The 18,105-nt window shown below is 54.0% G+C and overlaps 6 protein-coding genes across 6 annotated transcripts; 2 read left to right on the forward strand and 4 right to left on the reverse strand.

The window, feature by feature from the left end:
• Window positions 1-393: 393 nt before the first annotated feature.
• Window positions 394-4,452, reverse strand: PHACADRAFT_260771 (glycosyltransferase family 20 protein). The gene is made up of 11 exons (XM_007398696.1): window positions 3,711-4,452; window positions 2,664-3,661; window positions 2,508-2,604; window positions 2,391-2,456; window positions 2,119-2,339; window positions 2,009-2,066; window positions 1,829-1,960; window positions 1,405-1,778; window positions 1,229-1,349; window positions 1,030-1,178; window positions 394-974 (listed from the first exon to the last, which is right to left on the reverse strand). Exons 1-11 carry the CDS (start codon window positions 3,906-3,908, stop codon window positions 614-616), a joined length of 2,775 nt encoding a protein of 924 aa, XP_007398758.1. The 5' UTR covers window positions 3,909-4,452; the 3' UTR covers window positions 394-613.
• A 2,677-nt stretch (window positions 4,453-7,129) lies between these two features.
• On the reverse strand, window positions 7,130-7,795 carry PHACADRAFT_260774 (uncharacterized protein; the record flags this gene model as incomplete). The annotated part of the gene is made up of 2 exons (XM_007398697.1): window positions 7,665-7,795; window positions 7,130-7,592 (listed from the first exon to the last, which is right to left on the reverse strand). Coding segments are annotated over exons 1-2 (395 nt in total), but the record flags the coding sequence as incomplete, so codon positions are not given.
• Window positions 7,796-8,393: 598 nt separating this feature from the next.
• On the reverse strand, window positions 8,394-8,732 carry PHACADRAFT_260775 (uncharacterized protein). The gene has a single exon (XM_007398698.1). It carries the CDS (start codon window positions 8,592-8,594, stop codon window positions 8,415-8,417), a length of 180 nt encoding a protein of 59 aa, XP_007398760.1. The 5' UTR covers window positions 8,595-8,732; the 3' UTR covers window positions 8,394-8,414.
• Window positions 8,733-10,111: 1,379 nt separating this feature from the next.
• Window positions 10,112-14,127, reverse strand: PHACADRAFT_260777 (uncharacterized protein). Its single transcript, XM_007398699.1, has 11 exons — window positions 14,018-14,127; window positions 13,744-13,968; window positions 13,484-13,696; window positions 13,374-13,428; window positions 12,932-13,321; window positions 12,556-12,850; window positions 12,142-12,493; window positions 11,941-12,083; window positions 11,816-11,886; window positions 11,449-11,764; window positions 10,112-11,390 (listed from the first exon to the last, which is right to left on the reverse strand). The coding sequence occupies exons 7-11, from the start codon at window positions 12,288-12,290 to the stop codon at window positions 10,219-10,221; spliced, it is 1,851 nt and encodes a 616-aa protein (XP_007398761.1). The 5' UTR covers window positions 12,291-12,493; window positions 12,556-12,850; window positions 12,932-13,321; window positions 13,374-13,428; window positions 13,484-13,696; window positions 13,744-13,968; window positions 14,018-14,127; the 3' UTR covers window positions 10,112-10,218.
• A 439-nt stretch (window positions 14,128-14,566) lies between these two features.
• Window positions 14,567-15,782, forward strand: PHACADRAFT_176428 (uncharacterized protein). The gene is made up of 4 exons (XM_007398700.1): window positions 14,567-14,711; window positions 14,764-14,945; window positions 15,003-15,126; window positions 15,180-15,782. The coding sequence occupies exons 1-4, from the start codon at window positions 14,660-14,662 to the stop codon at window positions 15,419-15,421; spliced, it is 600 nt and encodes a 199-aa protein (XP_007398762.1). The 5' UTR covers window positions 14,567-14,659; the 3' UTR covers window positions 15,422-15,782.
• A 387-nt stretch (window positions 15,783-16,169) lies between these two features.
• Window positions 16,170-18,097, forward strand: PHACADRAFT_186564 (uncharacterized protein). Its single transcript, XM_007398701.1, has 7 exons — window positions 16,170-16,565; window positions 16,617-16,712; window positions 16,763-17,014; window positions 17,070-17,122; window positions 17,172-17,418; window positions 17,478-17,677; window positions 17,733-18,097. Exons 1-7 carry the CDS (start codon window positions 16,479-16,481, stop codon window positions 17,881-17,883), a joined length of 1,086 nt encoding a protein of 361 aa, XP_007398763.1. The 5' UTR covers window positions 16,170-16,478; the 3' UTR covers window positions 17,884-18,097.
• The last annotated feature ends 8 nt before the right edge of the window (window positions 18,098-18,105 follow it).

Consider the following 18,105-nt stretch of genomic DNA (forward strand, 5'->3'; position numbering starts at 1 on the left):
TCAACAAGGATTTGTGCGCTTACATACACGATGTGATGGGCGCGGTCTTGGCATCGTCCTGGCGGTGGAATGCTTACTGCAGTATCCTTATGCGCGATGTTCGGTACTTAGCTTCTCGAACCCGAGTCAACCTTCCTAAAAGAACCTGAGCTGTGAACGTGCGATGGAGCTTCTTCCTGCCCTGCAGTCATAACTCACCGCAGCGTCATGACAACCGATATTTTCCGGCTGCAATCACGGCCTACTGGCAGTTGGTCAGAATGGAACACATGTTTGTGAGTACTTCGAGTCTTCACCTCTGTGTACGCGCCCCTCCAAGACTTGCTAGACTATAGAGACATTGCAAGGGACTCTCCTCTAGCATGCAGGGTACTACAGAGACGTAATAATGTTCCGCTACTTGTATTGTCGAGGTTATTGTACATGTAATCTAAGTGTACAGGAGGCTTTGTTTCTCGTGTCTCTATTCGTAAAAACATCCTAGCTTACAGTGTGATGACGCCAGTATATGAGGTGGTACATGTGGAGGATCAGGATCATTTGCCTCTCGTTTTTCTTCTGTGCGGAATGCACCTGCAAACGAAGCAATAACTTATCGTGACGGCACGCGCATCTACTTGGTCTCTGCGAAGCGGTTCAGGACGGGAAGAACCTCCTCGGGCTTGAGGTTCCACTCTGCGTCCGTGCCCCGGTTGCCCGTCGAGACTGTCTCGGCGTTGTCGAGGTCGTTCAGCCGGCGCATCAGCTTCTCGTCCTTGCTGATCGCGAGCACAAAGTCGACGTGCGTCGCGTCTTCGAGGTCCATTGCGTCTGCAGAGATCCACGCCGGGCCGCCAGGAGCGTGTGCATGCGAGTGTGCCGGACCTGCGGGGTTGAGGATCGCGCCAACGGCGGTCGAACGGGAAATGTTGTTCGGCAAGACGAGGAAACTATTCTGACCGGGGATAATGCGCAGGCCGTAACGTTCACCGAGACTAGTCGGAATAGCAGTTAGTAACCTTCATATCGCCTCCTCTGTGAGGCATTCACCTGTCGAAGACATGGTTCTGAGCTTCAGCAGCTTGGCGACGAGCCCATTGGCGGTCCGCCGACTTGTCGTCCTCAGAACCGGTCCAGTAACGCCAGACAATGGACGCTTCGCGCTCCTCGATGAACGAGCCAGGAGTACGTTCGCTGAACTACAGTAATATATAAGTATTAGCTGTTTAGTAATACACTAGCGACTCACGTAGTTCAAAATCTCGAGGCAAGCACCTTTCCAGGTCAGGTTGAAGTTCGCCACCATGTTGACCCAACCCGCCTCGCCGTGACGGTCAGAGCGGGTCTTGATGAAGCAGCCATTCTCGGCACTAGATGCATGCTAGATCAGCGACCAAACAGATGCTGTTACCCAATTACACTTACACAATTCCGATCTTAGGAGCAATGGCGGCGATCTTCTCCAACGCACCCTTAACCTGCAATCCACTGAGCAGCCACACCTCATTACGAGGATCTTCAGCAAGCTTGCTAAGTGATGCGATGGCCTCCTGTGGTATCTCGAACTCGCCACGAAGCGCAAGGGCGGCGGGGTCGCGCAGCCAGATCGTACCCTCAAAGTCGACGAGGAGGAGGCGAGTTTGGCTGTGTTTATAGCGTGGCAGTATACGAGAAACATCGAGCTCTGCGACGGCCTTGGTGTCATTTTGCATGTGCTCGATGTTAGCACGCAGGCAGCGGACGAGGAAAGACGTGATGAAGGCCTGTGCGCTTTGGGTGATGACGTGGTTGTGTAAGTCCTGCATACGTCTGAGCATCTGTAATACACTCGCTTGCGCTTTGACCATACCTCCCAACGAGATTTGGCCTCATCTTCGCCCATAGTTAGAGCTTGATACATGGCAGCAGCTGTTCCCCGCCTATCCCAAGGGTTGATCGAGATACAAGAGCGGAAACCACTGTAGCTGTATGACCCCGTGAACTAAACGCGAATGAGTGAGACGTGATAGATTTGCAGCTAGAAACGTACTTCACTAAGGATCAGAGGCCTGTGCCTGCCCTCTTGACACTCGACGAACTCATGCGTTCTATGGTAGGGCATCAGCGACCTGCAAGTAGTGGTGAGAACAGCGAACGAACCGGAGCGCCATTCCTTCACGCAGACTGGTAACAATGAACGCGTCAGCGACGGTCAGCAGCGCAAGATATTGGTTGAAGGTCAAGTCTTGAGTGTGCAGGAAGACGAGTGGCTGGTATGTCAACGTCGAGAATTTGGAGTTGATGTGCGAGACAACCTCAGAGACACTGCCCTGGAGCTCATTTTCCTCGGTCGTCTGAAGGGCGACTTGAATGAGAACAACCTACAGAAGAGCTTTAGTCTGTGTACCAATCATATTGGGGGAAGAGCCAACCTTGCCCTGATATTCAGGGTGACGAGTGAGGAACTGCTCGAAAGCAAGAATCTTGTGGCGCACACCCTAGGGCATAGCCGTCAGTAGGGTATATGCGGGAGATATTGTGACACTAACCTGGATCTCGTCAAGTTTGTCGCGCCCAACGATGAGCTTCATGCCAGCATAGCGCTGTTTGAGCGCCTTGACCCACTCGGCGACCTCAGGATCGCGTCTATGATTACAGATGGTTAGTTTTACAGAATGATGCCTGCACGTTCGTATGATGCATACCTCTTTTCGTTCATACTCTGGACATCGATACCCATAGGGAACACTCCGACGTCGACGAAGCGATCCTCGAGCTGAATGCCCTTCGGCAGCGCCTCGGCACTGAGAATCCGGCTGACGGTCTGCCGGAAGTGACGAGCATGATTGGCCGTCTGGAAGCCGATGAGGTCCGCACCGAGGACACCGTCCAAGAGCTGGCTTCGCACGGACAAACAACGGAAGATCTCGGATGACGGGAAGGCGACGTGCAGGAAGAAGCCAATGGGAGCGTTCGGTAATTTTGCGCGGAGCATTTGAGGGAGAAGCATGAGGTGGTAGTCGTTGACCCAAATGATGTCTCCATCTTGGTAAGCAGCAACGATCGCATCGGCGAAACGCTGGTTGGCCGCGACGTATTGCTTGTAGGAAGCAGACTCGTAGAAGGACTTTGTCTTGGGAGCATCGGGGACGGCATAGTGAAGGCATGGCCAGAGGACCTGGTGGCAGAACTCGTCGTAGCAGCTCGCGAACTCGGCATCCGGAATCCAGACGGGAAGGCTATCCTGTTCTTCACGCAGTCTCCATTCCATGTTGCGCTTCAAGCTCTCTTTGAAGCTGTCGGTATTCGCGCCGAGTGTGCCGACCCAGAGCTTCTTGCGGAGCCTGGTCTTCACGCTGGCGACAGCATTCTTCAAGCCTCCATTGCAGTGAGGGTTGGGCTCGACATGCCACGCCGCCGAATGGGAGAATGTGTCTTGGCGGGTAGATGACAAGGAGCGTGAGCTGGTGCGGTGCGCGGTCGACCGAGACATGCGGCGTTGCACTCGTGTCTGAGTGTTGGGCCCATGGGTAGTTTGATGTGCCTTCTTCGCGCCATCCACGGCTTTGCCATTGACAGCTGCAGCTACTGAGCCAAGAAATGATTCAGCAACACCCTTGTTGGGAGTATTGAGACCAGGAAATTCGCCGAAAGGATTCACGCTCTCAGAGCGCGGAGTCGCGGCAGGAGATGCTGCTCGAGACTAGATGATGTCAGCACAACTGACGGCAGAAAAACGTGAACGACGTCACCTTTAAGTCCTCCACAATACTGGCCAAAGGTCTGCTCTTCTTAGACAAGAGACTCGGACGAGTCGTCGGTGGTGCCGACTTGAAGTCTGGCAAGGAGGTGACATGATCAGGAGTCGACGTGGCCACTTCGCCAAATACCGCGGTGTTTGGGAGGAAGAGAGAGGCTATAACGACCCTGTGGTTCCTGAGCGAGCTCATCGTGTCCGACGACGACGAGAGGGGGGAAGTTGGCGAAGGGGAGAAAACGAAATGGGCGAGCTTTAGGGAGATGGCGCAGGTACTGATCTGATCTATGCCTATGACGTACCGCCAATTCTGATTGGCCAGCGATGAAGCACGTGGCGACGCCGACGACACCCGACGCCCCAATTAGGCGGCGACGCTCGCTCTCCTGCTCCCCATACCGAGATTGGACTTCACAGCGGCCGATAATATTTGCGCAGTTCCGCCGAGCCGCTCTTGCCAGGCTTCGCGCTCTGCTTTTGTGAGATTTCATGTCCGACATAAACCCGGTCAGCTGGCCTGCAACGTTCGTCACCCCCGCCACTGTACACAAGTCAAGGCCGAAACGCTAATCTCCTGCATCGAGGAGGTGCCTCACCTTTTGCCATCGAACGGTTCAGCTTAGCCCGTCTCATAGGCTGGCTGAAAAGGTGCTGCTAGCTCGGCTCTCTTTTCTGACCAAGTGACCTGCGGTTATTCGGATAGCTGTTCCGTCTTCTCATCGCGGGCCATATGATACATCCTGGATCGACGCGTTCCCCAAGTGCTTCCGGCTTATCTTAGGAGGTTAAAGCCAGAGAATTTTCGGACGCTGCTGCGTGCACTTGAGCGGTGGTGGAGGTAACTAGGAAACTTGTTACGGCCTCATGTCAGCGTCATGCTGTCAAAGCGTGTGACCCCAACCTTCGTGGCGCTATATCATGATTCTGCCGCTACCATGAATAACAGAATTGTGAATCAAATTCTTAAAGATATACAGATGCTTATTTATCGATGCACGGTGCTCTTCCTATTTTACTTCTTTTCTCCTCCACTTTTGCTATTTTTACTTGCTTTCGAGACGCGTTCAGAGATCCAGGTGCCGCCAAGAGCCAGTTTTGAGAACAGAACGGAGAATATAAAACGAACTAAACTTAGTCTAAGCCAGAACAAAGCCAGAGTGTCCACGAGGAGCGCTAGTTGCAGAAGATCACTGGCAGCGTTCGAGGTAACGGCAAGGGTGTAGTGTGCACTACTCTCTATAGGTAGCACTGTAAATCCAGGAGAGAAAAAAAAAAAAAAAGAGCCAAAAGTGAGAGAGCGGCAGTCGCCAGGTGATATTTACGACACCGAAGGAAGTATCCGCGAATTGCACTTTGCGGCCCTGTGTCATCATTAAACGTCTGAGCACCTGTTGAATGAAGGAAAGGCCCTAAGCTCGAATACGAATACAGGCTCGGCTAAGAGGTCGTCGTTGGTACGCCGTTGTGGAAGCCGGCTGTGGGCACCTTCGCGATTATCTGGTCCTGCCGCGTCAGGGTCCGTTATACTGAGGAACGGTGGAGATACATACCTATTGTACGCCGACGACGGGAATGTACTGCTGAGACAGCACGCGTGGTGATAGCATGGGGACGACGACAGTCCACGAAGATCACGTTTGCAGAAGCGGTCAGCTACAGTAGGTCGACGAACGATTTGGGAGGATGGAGATGTTGGTCTGGCGAAAGAGGGGGGCAAGCGTTGTGGACATTATACAAATAAGATAAAGCACGAAGCGCAAGCTGGATTATTGGCTGTGAGAGTACGCAGACGTCGCGAGAGTAGGAGAGAAAGCTGCGGATGATATATAGAGATGAAAATGCGAGCTGTGTGCGCACCCAGGTGCGGCTGACATTGGGTCGAAAAAGCGTCCACGTCATTCTTACAAACGTTCTTCGACGGGCTGGCGGACGCATGATGTTCGTGGCAAAGTTGAAACAGCGCCGTGCGTGGGCTGTTCCACGTTTTGGGAGTGTCTAATGGGGAGCTTCCAGAGACAAGATGACCGTCTATTTGTCGACGCTCTAGTTTATTAGTCTGCATGCGGACAAACAGTAGGGCACTTACACATTAGCTTGCAACGAAATCTCAGCTCTTCGAATCGACATCGATCATATTGCAGTCACTTTGAGTAGTGACAACCACTCCTTGTGCATATTCCGAGGCTGTCCAAACTTGCCCGTAGAAGGATCCCAAAATCGGAAAGAAGGCCAAATGAAGTTGTGGATATTCTTGTGCTGAGACACCTGTCGTACGAATGCAAATCCTTGCTCAATCGTGTAGCATTGTATAATAGATGAGCTCATGTCAAAATCATGGAGGTTCGCCAGCTTCCGGCACCATTCCCAGAGCCGCTGCACTTCGTCGTGGTGCATTTCGCCCTTCATCTTTACGGATTTCGGGTGAAGTGATGGCGAACCAGCGATCGGCGTGGTATCTTGTGGCTGACGGGAGGTGATACAATGATGAGCAGCGCCGCCAAGAGCGAGGAAACCGTCGTGCGACAACAGCGCCAACGATCCGAAAGCAGCCCAGTTCAGTGAGGGCTTGTCCCTAGGCTCGCTCGAGGAGAGCCACACGGACCGAAGCTTTGGCATATCATGATAGGACCGAATAGCTTCAACTGCTCCAGGAAGCATTGGGAGAGTTTGCGACGTTTGCTCCAACCAATCCAGGGAGAAGGACGCCGGCATGCCAGGCCTATCGAAAGTGGAACCTGCGACGCGGATAGAATTGTACTCTACTGCGCCTTGGATCGGCGTATGGTTGACAACATCTGCGCTGATGATGCGCAATTCCTGGAAGATACGAGTAAGCCTGAGACCGGATAGGGATTCAAACAGATCGCCAGGCTTGTAGCTGTGGTGTTGAGAGCCGGTGAGACGAATCTCGAATACTTCGACGGAGTCTGAATAGATCGACGACAGCAAGCGACGCGCAAGAATGAGAGGCATACTTAGTCGGACCGTCCTGAGGCAGAGCAGAGGAGTTGGAGGATGCTGCATCACCGCCCTTCCCAGGAATACGCCAGGGGCTTGGCTACGGGTTCTCTTCACGAGTAAGTCAATCTCGAGCACCTCGAGATTCGGAGATTCTCGTAAAACCCAGCAAATGTCGTCGTCATTGGCGTCGAGAGAGTCCCCTCTAGCGATCTTTAGAGTGGATAAGTTACGGTAATGACCGCTACGGAATGGCAGACGGACTCCGAGAAGCGACAAGCAGCGCAGCTGTGGCGCGTTGCGACCAAAGAGTGGTGTGGAGATTATGGTGATATGTGCTGGAACCGGAAGGTTCGACGATGGCGGTGGAAGATGCAGGGAGACTCGCTTTAGATTTGGATATGCAATGGTGGGAATCCCGGTGACCATCGCAGCGGTGTCGTTGTTAGGGGTAAGCTGAATGCGTAGCTCTTCAAGGCGGTGACAATGATTTGGGATTAATGCAGTGACGTCCCGCCTCGTGGATATATCGCAGCCGACGATCCTCAACGGAATTGCCTTGCCTCTGCGAAGAACGAGCTCCGCACTCGCAAGCGAGAGCTGGGACAAGTTAACTCGGCTCCACATGATAGGGTATCCAAGAGAGATGGCTCGCCAAACTGAGCATGTATGGGAAATTGTGAAGGCGGGATGGATGTTACTTGGACGATCTTCAAGTTCGACGCACAGGGTGAATATCGCACAAAGGATCTCCGGAGGAAGTTCATTGATTGGGGTTAGGGGACTCTCAGATGGAGTAACTTGTACATGGGCGTGCCCGGGCCTCTGATCTTCATGTCCTAAGTCTGGGCCTGATAGATCGATGCGTGCCAGCCTAGCGACCTGAAGCTGGAGTATGTCATCTGGCGAGCTCTGGTCGCTACGTCGACAAAAGAATAGCAGCATCGTAAGCCTTCTGCGGAAGTTAGTCAGAGAGTGCAGATATGCTTACGAGGCCCTCGGCTGCGAGGTTTGGGCAGAGATGTGCAGTTCATTGAGAATGCCTTCAATCTCTGACACAGCAGTGATTCCTGTCATGTGTCTTCTTTGGAAGTGGAGAGGAATTATGGATAGAGGAAGTCTCAACACACTAGAATTCAGCTTCAAGTTGAAGCTTGAAGCTTGAAGGCTTTACCTTCGAAGACGACGAAGATATCGATTCCTCTACTTTCTCGCGGCGGTGACAGCGTGGAATTCACGCGCTTTGAAGACCCCAAACACCTGACAGTGGCCATCAGGAAAGCATCCAAACGTCTTGACATCGCTTGTGCGTCTTGATTCGGACCGACATGCTCTGGGCGCCTTGACGAAGTTGCCAGTCAACGCCTCCAAGACAAGTCCTAGCAATGTACAAGGCAAACTAAAAAATGGCGTCTAATCCAAGGCATCTCCAACACCTGAAGGTTTTCGTGATGCGCCCCCGCCTCCAACCGCCAGATGATGCCGAAAACAATGAGCAGCGAGTTTTGTTTGTGAAAAGGCTGGATCACGCCGGAACATTAATGTATTACCACATAGTGTTATTCCGTAGCACAAATCGTTTTGGACCTGTCGAAAAATCGGGCGGTAACGTCTCGGACTTCCTGTTTTCACAACTGATTTATGTGCAAGATAAACAAGGGATGTTATATGTCGCGATACAAATACATATTACGCTTTTCTCTACTATTAAGTATGCAGCCACGTATCACTTGAACAGAATTTACAAAGCACGACGACCGAGATCAATGCCAGTCAACCCATTACCATTACCGCTGTCCGAGCCAATCTCGACGCCAGCAACGCCGTTGTTACCGCCGCCATTGTCGTTACCGGATCCATTGCCAGCTGCGCCGTCGTTGCTATCCGGTGAGCCGGAATCTCCGTCCGACGAGTCAGACATCGCTGCCGGATGGACCAGGGTTGGCAGAGATACCATCCAGTTGGGCGGAAACTACACGGTTCAATGCGTCGATATCAACACCGTTGGTGACGTCGTTAGCAGCCTTCACGCCAACGAGACCTCCTAATATTCAAGTCAGACAGACAGAATCGAGGGAATGGGTATAGCGTACCGTTCGCCTGATCATCCGCAACATTGACGTCAACTCCGCGGCGACGGAGTCCAATGTCACCTACACCATTGCCGTTGCCGCTATCGCCACCGAGCCCGACGCCAGCGTCACCGTTGACGCTACCGCTGCTTGAGGCACCAGCACCGCCAACCTTGGCAGAGACCCCGCCATCGAGAATGGAGACTGTGCTGACTGAGTCCTGGTCGGTGCCAACTTCGGCGCCGAGAAGATCACCAGATCCTGATGACGATCAGCGGGACAGGTGAGCGGCGTCATTATCCGAACGTACCTTGTCCATTTTGACCGTTGGCAACGTCGAGATCGATGGAGCGACGAGTCGGGTTGGTGCACCATTGAGTAATGCCGCGAGAGCAAGCAGCTTCGCCGCCGTTCGCTGTGGCGGCCGGTCAGCCATAATACAGATATTCACCAGAAAGTAACGTACTCTGATTGAAGTAAGTGGTGTTGCCGATGGTGTAGTTGTGAGTCGCGTTGTTCCTTGCCGGAAGCGGCGCAGGAAGAGGGAGGGGAGCAGGGAGGGCCTGCACAGCGACGAGAGTGGCCGCAGTGAAAACGGCGTAAGTGGCCTTAGTGAACATTTTGGGATGTTGAAGGGCGAGAAAACTAGTTGAGGTGATTGAAGATGAAGATGCGAGTAGATGGAGGTATTCGCCGAATTGGTGCAACTCGAGAGCAATTCCGCCGCACTTATATATGATCCCAGCCTCTATTATGCCCTGGGGACTTAGCACCAAAATCGCATGCAAAGTACGTCATTTTCCTGCAGTACAACGACACTCATATGCCGCGATGAACCCTGGGGCTCACGAATGACGACCATTGCTCTCGAGCCGCGACGGAAGCAAACCTGCACTGAGTATTTACCACTACAATTCCAGTATTCCGCCACCGTCAATGACATCAAGCACAATCGGGTAAAGCCACTCACCGGAGACCCCAGAGCGGGAATCGTACTTACGTCGCGACGGGTGAGCCATAAGAGGCGTGTGATCGGAAGTACGATCCGCCGTGTTTGGAGGACGGCGGAGCACGACGACGGCGGCCACATTTGAATGCGCGACCGCTACCACAGTGACATCCGGGGTAGTCTTCTGTAAGTGGATTAGTAGAGCGGGACGATAACATGCTGACACTTCCTACATTCTGGACTTACGAAGCTACGTCAAGGGGAGACGGTCCATGTCATACCGAGCGACGGAGGCAAAACTTTGCCAAGCGGAAGCTAGAGACCTACTAAGGCGCATCAAAGCTTACATAAGCCGTCGGGATCCCGACTTGCCCGTTCCACATTGATACTGTCCTATGTCGCTGCTTCTGGTACAGGGGGAGACACCCGTCAAGGGTCTTGTAATAACATATATTTCGATATATTTTTGGCACGTACACGAGTAGGAGTGGCCGGACACAGCCGCGTCTTACCGTACACCAATGTCACGCCTCCAAACCCGACATTTCGTAGTCCATCGGAACATCTTTCCTCTCCAGCCAAGCAGCGTCATCGCCTCCGAGGTCTACACCCTTTCCACAATCCAGTTTGCGCCTAGCGGGAAGCTCTTTCATCTCGACATTCCCGCCCTCCTCACCGCCGCGGACGACGACGTAATGCTCGCCATGCCAGCCGACAAAGTCTACACTTGGCACGTTCAGCGCAATCGAGCGGAGGCTGGCATGCCAGAATTCGGTCTGCACCTGGAAGTCCTTGTCGGAAAGGAGGTTCGGCTGGGGGCGCCGGCAGTTCTGATGAAGATGCAGGATGGACAGCGCGTGAAAGATTCTGAAGGCCGACGAGTAGCGGTGCATTGGCTTCTCGGAGACGGCACTCGACAGGTGAATGGCAACCATCTCGCGCGGAAGACAAGCGAGGAGCGAATTGAGTGCGATATTGCTCAGATTCGCGATACGGACGCGGAGGACGCGGAGACCAACGAGGTCGGGCAGGACAGCGTGGACGAGCTCCCAGGGGCACGAACCGAGGTCGAGACGGCGGAGGCGTCGACGCGCTTTGAGAAATTGTGTCACGCTCTGGAAGAGCCCCCATTCGTCGTCGTGCCCGATCATGACGAAGCGGAACTCCTGGAGGTGCGGCAGGAAAGTGTGCTTATCACCGATGATGTGATCCGAACCGAAGACGACGCTCGCTGCGCTCGGCTCTTCAAACGTACCATGCAGCGTCAGGCTCTGCAGATTGTGCGCGTGCGCGATGCGCGCAAGCACAGTGTGGGAGATACGAGTGTCGACGAGGTCGAGATGTGTCAAGTTGCGGATCGTCGCACTTTGGAAGGCGCTATCCCACGAGTGCGTCCGCTGCAAGTACGCGCCAAGCGTCAGATGCCGGAGAGTTGACTCGTTCATGTCGAGTACCGTGCGGACTTCTCCCATGTCGGCAAAACCGTCGTCATCCTCAGCGCGCAAGGTAAACTTGCAGAGGCTGCGGAACCCGCTGACGCCCACCGCATCGAAGTGCCAGCCGATAAGACCAAGAGCATGCAGGTGCGGATGAGAAGTAAAGATGGATTGGACCATGTCAGCGCGCAGCTCGGGGTATCCTATCCACTCGAACTCCTTGAGAGATGTGAACGCTGGAAGCGTAGTGCGGAATATCCCTGGGTACATACGGTCAATCCTCCAGGCGCAGTGGCAGAAGACGGCTTCCTAGCTTACTGGTCATCAGATCCAGCATGTCCCCTTCTTCGTATGCCCAGTGAAGACGCAAGACCTTGATTTGACGCGCAAACGCTGGATCCGCTTTCACTCGGTCGAAAATGTCTAACCCACGGTTGAGGTTCTCCCTCGGATTATCCTGATCTTCGCCAAAATAGAGGTCGAGTGTGTGGAAGATAATCCGTACAGCGATATTCCTGTGAAACCGCGACACGAAGAGCCATGTCCGGAGGTGGTACCGGGGGATGAACCGTGCGATGCGGTCCCACACCTCGGGAGGCGCACGGTGCGACGCGGGCTCGTCAACAAAGTGGATCTGGACGGTCCTGAGTCAATGAATCGGCCTAGTGTCATGTATGCTGCTCACAATGTTCCCGCGGCGTAAGTACAACTGGAGCTCACGATTCGTTGGGTCGAGGTTGGCGACAGCTTGGAAGTCTGGCGGCAATCAGCCAAAGGAGCATTGGAGAGCAACGGAGTACACGAACTCACCCTGCTGAGCTCGCGCAAGCATTCTCTCTCCTAGCATGCGTTGGGCGTTTCCGCGGGCGAGTAGCGCTTTCGCCTTGTCTTCGTTGGATAGCCCTGGTGTCCTGAGATACACCTCGAGATATTTCTCGGCCTCTTCATTGTACCTATTCCGCCACTTTCTTCAGAAAGCTATCCTGCATCTGCGAGCGAACAGCCACTCACCTCCCAGATTCGATGAGCTTCAAGACGTGGTCGAGCAGGAAGCGGGCCTTTTGGAGCGGCTTCAAAGACTCAACGACGCTTGATACTGCGGCGGTAAGCTCATCCTGCGGCCCAACGGAAGGCATGGTGGACGAGGAGCGAGAGGACATAGTGGAAACCCATTCGTCCGGTTCGTTGTTGCTGCAGCTCCAGTAGTTCCCGCAGCAGAGGATACCCGAGGGAACGGTATGCACGGGTATCACCAAAGCCCTGGGTCGCCGATGCCTATGCGCGGAGCAGGATGTGGGCGAGCGTGGTATGTCGGCAGACTCGTTCACTACAACTGAAGGACGGGATACAGACCACCTTTAGCCTTGCCGAGTGTTAACAGATGAACGCAACAAAGACGAGGCAGCTCAAGTCGACTCGACGCACCTGTGCGGCAGACGCCAGAAAAGGAATGTAGCTCCCACGTCACTAATCGCGGCTCACGCTTGGCATTTTGGTCTTCGCCTTTCCCCACGATTATATCTCGATACCCAATCCTGGCACGATATTTGAGGTCATCTCGACGACCCTTTGGGCATCGATTTACTCCTCTGCAACTTGTCTCTCTCCCACCACGCATACAGTCAGCTACTCCCAACCGAGTGACACGCAAGATGCCAAAAGCTGCGACAGGCTATTATGCTGTAGCGAAAGGGTTCAATCCGGGAGTATATGGGACCTGGTAAGTGCACCATGACAGTTTTGTAACCGTATGTCTGCGTGCTTGGCCAGCATTCGCGGCGCTGACCTAAGTCGCGTCCAGGGACGACTGTGAGGGCCAGGTGAACGGCTTCCCGGGCGCAAAACACAAAAAGTTCAAGACGGAAGCTGAGGCGAAACAATGGCTCACGATGAACGGCGTGTCCGCACCCGTCTTGCAAACGTCTGCTCCGACCCCTGCGCTAGCTTCCCCGACTGCCTCGACGAGCACCGCTACCAAACTAACAGCCCAGAAGATACCGCGGTTTTCGCCCGTGGCTGCAGTTCCCAAGGGCAAAGCAAAAGAGCCTTCACGCGGCTCTTTACTTGGGAAGGACGTAATCGAGGACACTACTGGCTGGCAGATCGTGTACTGTGACGGCGCGTGCCGAGGAAATGGCAAGGCTGGCGCAGTCGCGGGCGTGGGCGTGTGGTGGGGGCCCAACGATCCTCGGTGCGTCCTCTCGTGACGATTGTTTGCTGTGCGCCTTACCCACAAACTGAAGGAACATTGCGGAGCGCTGTCCTGGTGACCAGACGAACAACCGCGCGGAGCTCATCGTAAGTACCCAACGACTGCTACCACGGACATGTTTGATAAACTGGCGTTGCACAGGCCATTGTTCGAATATTAGAGACCTTACCTTTTACCAAAATCCCGCTTTTGATCAGGACGGACTCGAGTTACAGTATCAAGTGTTTCAAAGAGTACCTACCAAAATGGCAGACCAGGGGCTTCAAGACGGCAGCAGGCGCTCCTGTGAAGAACCTCGGTATCATTAAGCACTGCGCCGCGCTTCTACAAGAACGTATGGCTAACCAGCAGAAGGTGAAGATTACGGCATTGTCTGATGATTCTGGCTGACGGTACCTAAGGTCCATTTTGAGTATGTGAAGGGCCACGCTGGGGATACAGGCAATGAAGGTGCTGACCATCAAGCGAACCTCGGATGTGAACTGCCTCCATCCCCTGAACGAGATTGGGCCGCGCTCAAGGCGGAAGTGCAAAAGCGCGCGGGCAACAAAAGCAAGCTCTCCCAGCCAAATGCAACAGCTGCCACTGCTGAGTCGACACTGCCGATGCCTCACGCTGGGATGGAGGTGAGCGTTGTCGGGGCCTTCAATATTGCAAGTATTGACATCGGTGCAGGATTTTGCCCTGTACATGACAGACGACCCAGCCGCGGACCTTTCGGACTAGACATCAAAGACGCGCATTTTCTTGTACTTTCTGGACAATGCTGCCAACTTGGTCCGTCTCCCGTTCGGAGTATACTTGTGACCATGATTATCTCGTTCTGTGACGTCAGAATTTATGATGCCGTAGCTCGCGCGCGACACGCGAACCTTGTCGCGGACATGCTCCGCGTCCCCTGCAGCCTTTATTCCGCGAATCAGAATTGCCGCGTGGCATTTCACTCTCTTTTGCAGGACTTCGCTTGTATTTTTGGATTGGCATCACGCGTGAATTCAGTGAGAGACCTCGCTAACGAGCCTGCTGACTATACGAGGCCCAGCCAACAACACTATTCGGCTTTCCAGCTTTCCAGCGATCAAGATGAATGTTCGCACAAGTAAGAATGGAATGCTCGAGTAAGTGGAAGCTTGCCCATTCCGGGGGCAATAGTTGATTCCGATCGCGGGAACCGCCGTGTTTCTGCCATCGCCATAAAGCCAACATCGTGTTTCTGCTTGTCTCTTCATTCCTCCGCTCTTAATCTGCTCGTCTCCCTTCCTCACCCTCGCCACCCCCTCCGCCCTCCCCGTATTCCCATTCACGAACTTAACCACGATGCGTTTCGTTACCGTCGCTGCTGTCCTCGCTGCGCTCCCTACCGCGCTTGGTGCGTTGCCCAGGGTCCAAGCGTGGGGGCCAGTCTGACTAGTGTTGTGCAGGTACCACTACTATCACGGGCCCGTCGCCCTCGTCGTACTGGGTGCAGAACATGAGCAATACCATTACCTGGACGTTCGCCCAGGGCGACCCGAGTCCTGTCAATATCGTTATCGTCAACGTAGACAACGCGACGCTGAACGGGCCATTCTCCATAGCTAGTGATGTCGATCTATCCAACTCGGTATGTCTCTCGCGTGCGATTTGCTTGACTACGCATTTCTGACCTTTGAATATGCAGTCCTTCACGGCCACGGCCGTCACCCTGGTCACCGGCTCAGGCTACCAAGTCGAGTTCGTCAGCCCGCTGAACGTGACACAGGTCCTTGCGACAAGCCAAAGCTTCCAGGTCATGCCTCCAGGCAGTAAGTTGCTGCTTCTCTGGCGATGCAAACGGGTCTAATCTCGCGCTTTGCAGCTGCCCCCGCTCCCACCTCGAGTGCGCCTAGCGCTGCAGCCTCCACAACCGGCTCTTCCACCGCCTCTGGTTCTGGCTCTGGCTCTGGGTCTGCCTCTGCGTCAGGCGCCTCGTCCAGTGGCAGCGCATCCGGCTCCGGTTCGCCGAGTCCATCGCCCAGCCCCGGTGGCGCGTCCGCGCTTGGCGTCTCCAGCGTCTTTGGCATGCTTGCGGCGTGTGGCGCTGCCGCTGCGCTTCTATGATCTGCGTTGCTCGATACCCATATCCCCATCTATCGTCGTTTCTGTTGATCCGTGCTGTACGTTGCCTATTGTTGTAGTGTTGTATACCCGCGCTAGACGCTGTATCTTCCCCTCGCGACCTTTACCTTCCCGGGCAGCGATTCTCACTCTGTACCCTCTTCCTCGATTCCTATCGTGTATATATGGTGTCGATGCATCTCAGCCTGACCCAAGACAATATTCGCTGTACCCTCTCAATACTTATTGTTTGTAGATAAAGTGTTTTGTCATCGCTACTTTGAGCTCTGGCGCTGCATGTGTATGACGCTTCCACCAGCGGTCTGCAAGAGTTATGCATGCTCAACCCTAAGGCTAAATTCTGTTACTGCTTAAAAGACATCTAAGTCCAAGATTAACATCACTGACTGACTGACGTGAGATCCTGAAACCATAGTAGTATGATGTATCTTTCATGCTACCAGGGAGTGTAGCTATGGCCAAGATAAGAGTCGCCATGGCCAACGAGACACATTTTTGCAAAAACACGAGCTAGTAGCATTTCGCTAGTTCAGTGGCCAGAGTAGACTCTAACTGCGTAAAGCGAATATCGCCCGATGCCGATTCTATCAGTGTTGGTGACCGTCAATGCATCACATCCAATTCCGTATCCCCTTTTGGTCGCTTTTGGACAAACGGCTTTGATCTCCACTACTATGTCATAGCGCTGCCAGCGTCCCAAAAGTACGTTCAACTCGCGAGAAATTCGCGCTCAATTGACATTTTTATATCCAAGCAGCAGCTCAGCCCCCTTGGAAAGCAGCCGTACCCTTTTTTCATTCTGTTTGACGCATAACGGTGACCACTGCTTGACGCATACCGTGAGAGGCTGCAGATACCTCTCGGGTTCAGTAGCAACGTCATCGCCATCTCGAAGACTCGCCGAACTTTCCAATGTTTACAAAGCAGCTGTAGCGGGGCTGAATATAAAAGTGCGCAGAACGACACAAGGACTGCGCTCGCTTCTTGTCTTGTTTTCCATCAACACGAATAGCACGCGCAGGACCCTTACCAGACGAATATGGTGAAGACTGACCTCCCTGCAGGCTCTACTCCCGCGAACGGCAGCGCGGTTCCCACTAAGGCTCGCCAATACTTCCTTCCGAAGGTAGGGCGGGAGAGTCGTAGCGATGATGGGTGTTGATTGGTGTTTCGGTAGCTCGATGGTGTCCACAACTTGGCAGTCCGCGAGTTCGACGTCCCGCTGCCCAAGGCGAACGAGGTACTCGTCAAGGTTCATGCCGTCTCACTCAACGTATGCCCCAGTTCTCTCTGACTGCCGCTTGCTGAGCGTCATGATGTTAGTTCCGGGACCTCACCATCGCGACCGGGACGTATCGTGGCCCCAAACACGAGAACCTCGTGCCGTGCTCGGATATGGCGGGCGAGGTTGTTGTAGTCGGTGATGACGTCGAAAAGTGGACCGTCGGCGACCGTGTGTGTGCCAACTTCTCACAGGCGCACCTCCATGGGGATATTACTCCCGAGACAGCGAACACCGCGCTCGGTGGTTCATTGGAAGGTGTTCTCACCGAGTACCGGGCCTTCCCAGCTGATGTGAGCGCTCTATTCGCCTTTGACTGAGGATCTCTTTGGCTGATTGCCAGAGTAGTCCCTCGTCCGTGTACCGCAGTACCTGACGTACGAAGAGGCATCGACCTTACCGTAGGTGCATATCTTGCTTGTACACCTTAACTACTCACGGATCTCCCAGGTGTGCTGCCCTCACTGCTTACAATGCGCTTCATGGTCCTACCCCGATCAAGGGCGGCGACTGGGTGCTCGTCCAGGGTACTGGCGGCGTGTCCATCTTCGGGCTGCAGATCGCTGTCGCGAGCGGTGCAAACGTCATCGCGACGTCGTCTTCCGACGAGAAACTCGAGCAAGCGAAGAGGCTCGGCGCAAATCACACGATCAACTACAAGAAGATACCCGACTGGGAGAAAGAGGTGCAGATTATCGTGTGTCCCCATTGTTTCTCCCGGAATTGGCCCTGTGATGACCTTCGCGTGCAACTCAGACCGGCGGTAGGGGCGTCGACCACATTATCGAGGTCGGCGGGCCAGGCACGCTCAACCAATCGCTTGACGCGGTGCGCATGGCGGGCTGGATACACGTCATTGGGTTCCTCGCTGGCAATGCGGATGTGAGCAACGTGCCGCTCAAGACGCTCTTCAAGGCCGCCATAGTCCGTGGCATCCTCATCGGCTCGCGCACGCAGTACGTCATTCTGCACGAGCACGCTTTGATCTAGATGCTAACATCTTTATCGTAGATTCGAGGATATGAATCGCCTGTTCAGCGCGCGCCAGATCCACCCCGTCGTCGACAAGGTCTTCGACTTTGAGCAGGCACAGGAGGCATACAAGCATTTGGAGAGCCAGAAGCACATCGGCAAGATTGTTATCAAGGTCTCGAGGCAGTGAGCGTTCATGAGCCAAAGCTTTAATAATGTAAGATAGTCTGTGCTGAAGCGTTGTTCGCATAATGTGAAGCAGGAGATTTTATCGCTCATTCTGTAGGGTAGAATGCGCCAGTTTTGAAAAGCATTTAGAACTCTGTGTGCAATGGCGTATGCTAGTCAGGCTCAGTAACCAGGCCGGTGTGTTGAGTTCCGCTACCTCAATGCTGCATATGAGGATATCGCA

This window comes from Phanerochaete carnosa, assembly GCF_000300595.1.
Source record: "Phanerochaete carnosa HHB-10118-sp unplaced genomic scaffold PHACAscaffold_8, whole genome shotgun sequence".
Lineage (NCBI taxonomy): Eukaryota > Fungi > Basidiomycota > Agaricomycetes > Polyporales > Phanerochaetaceae > Phanerochaete > Phanerochaete carnosa.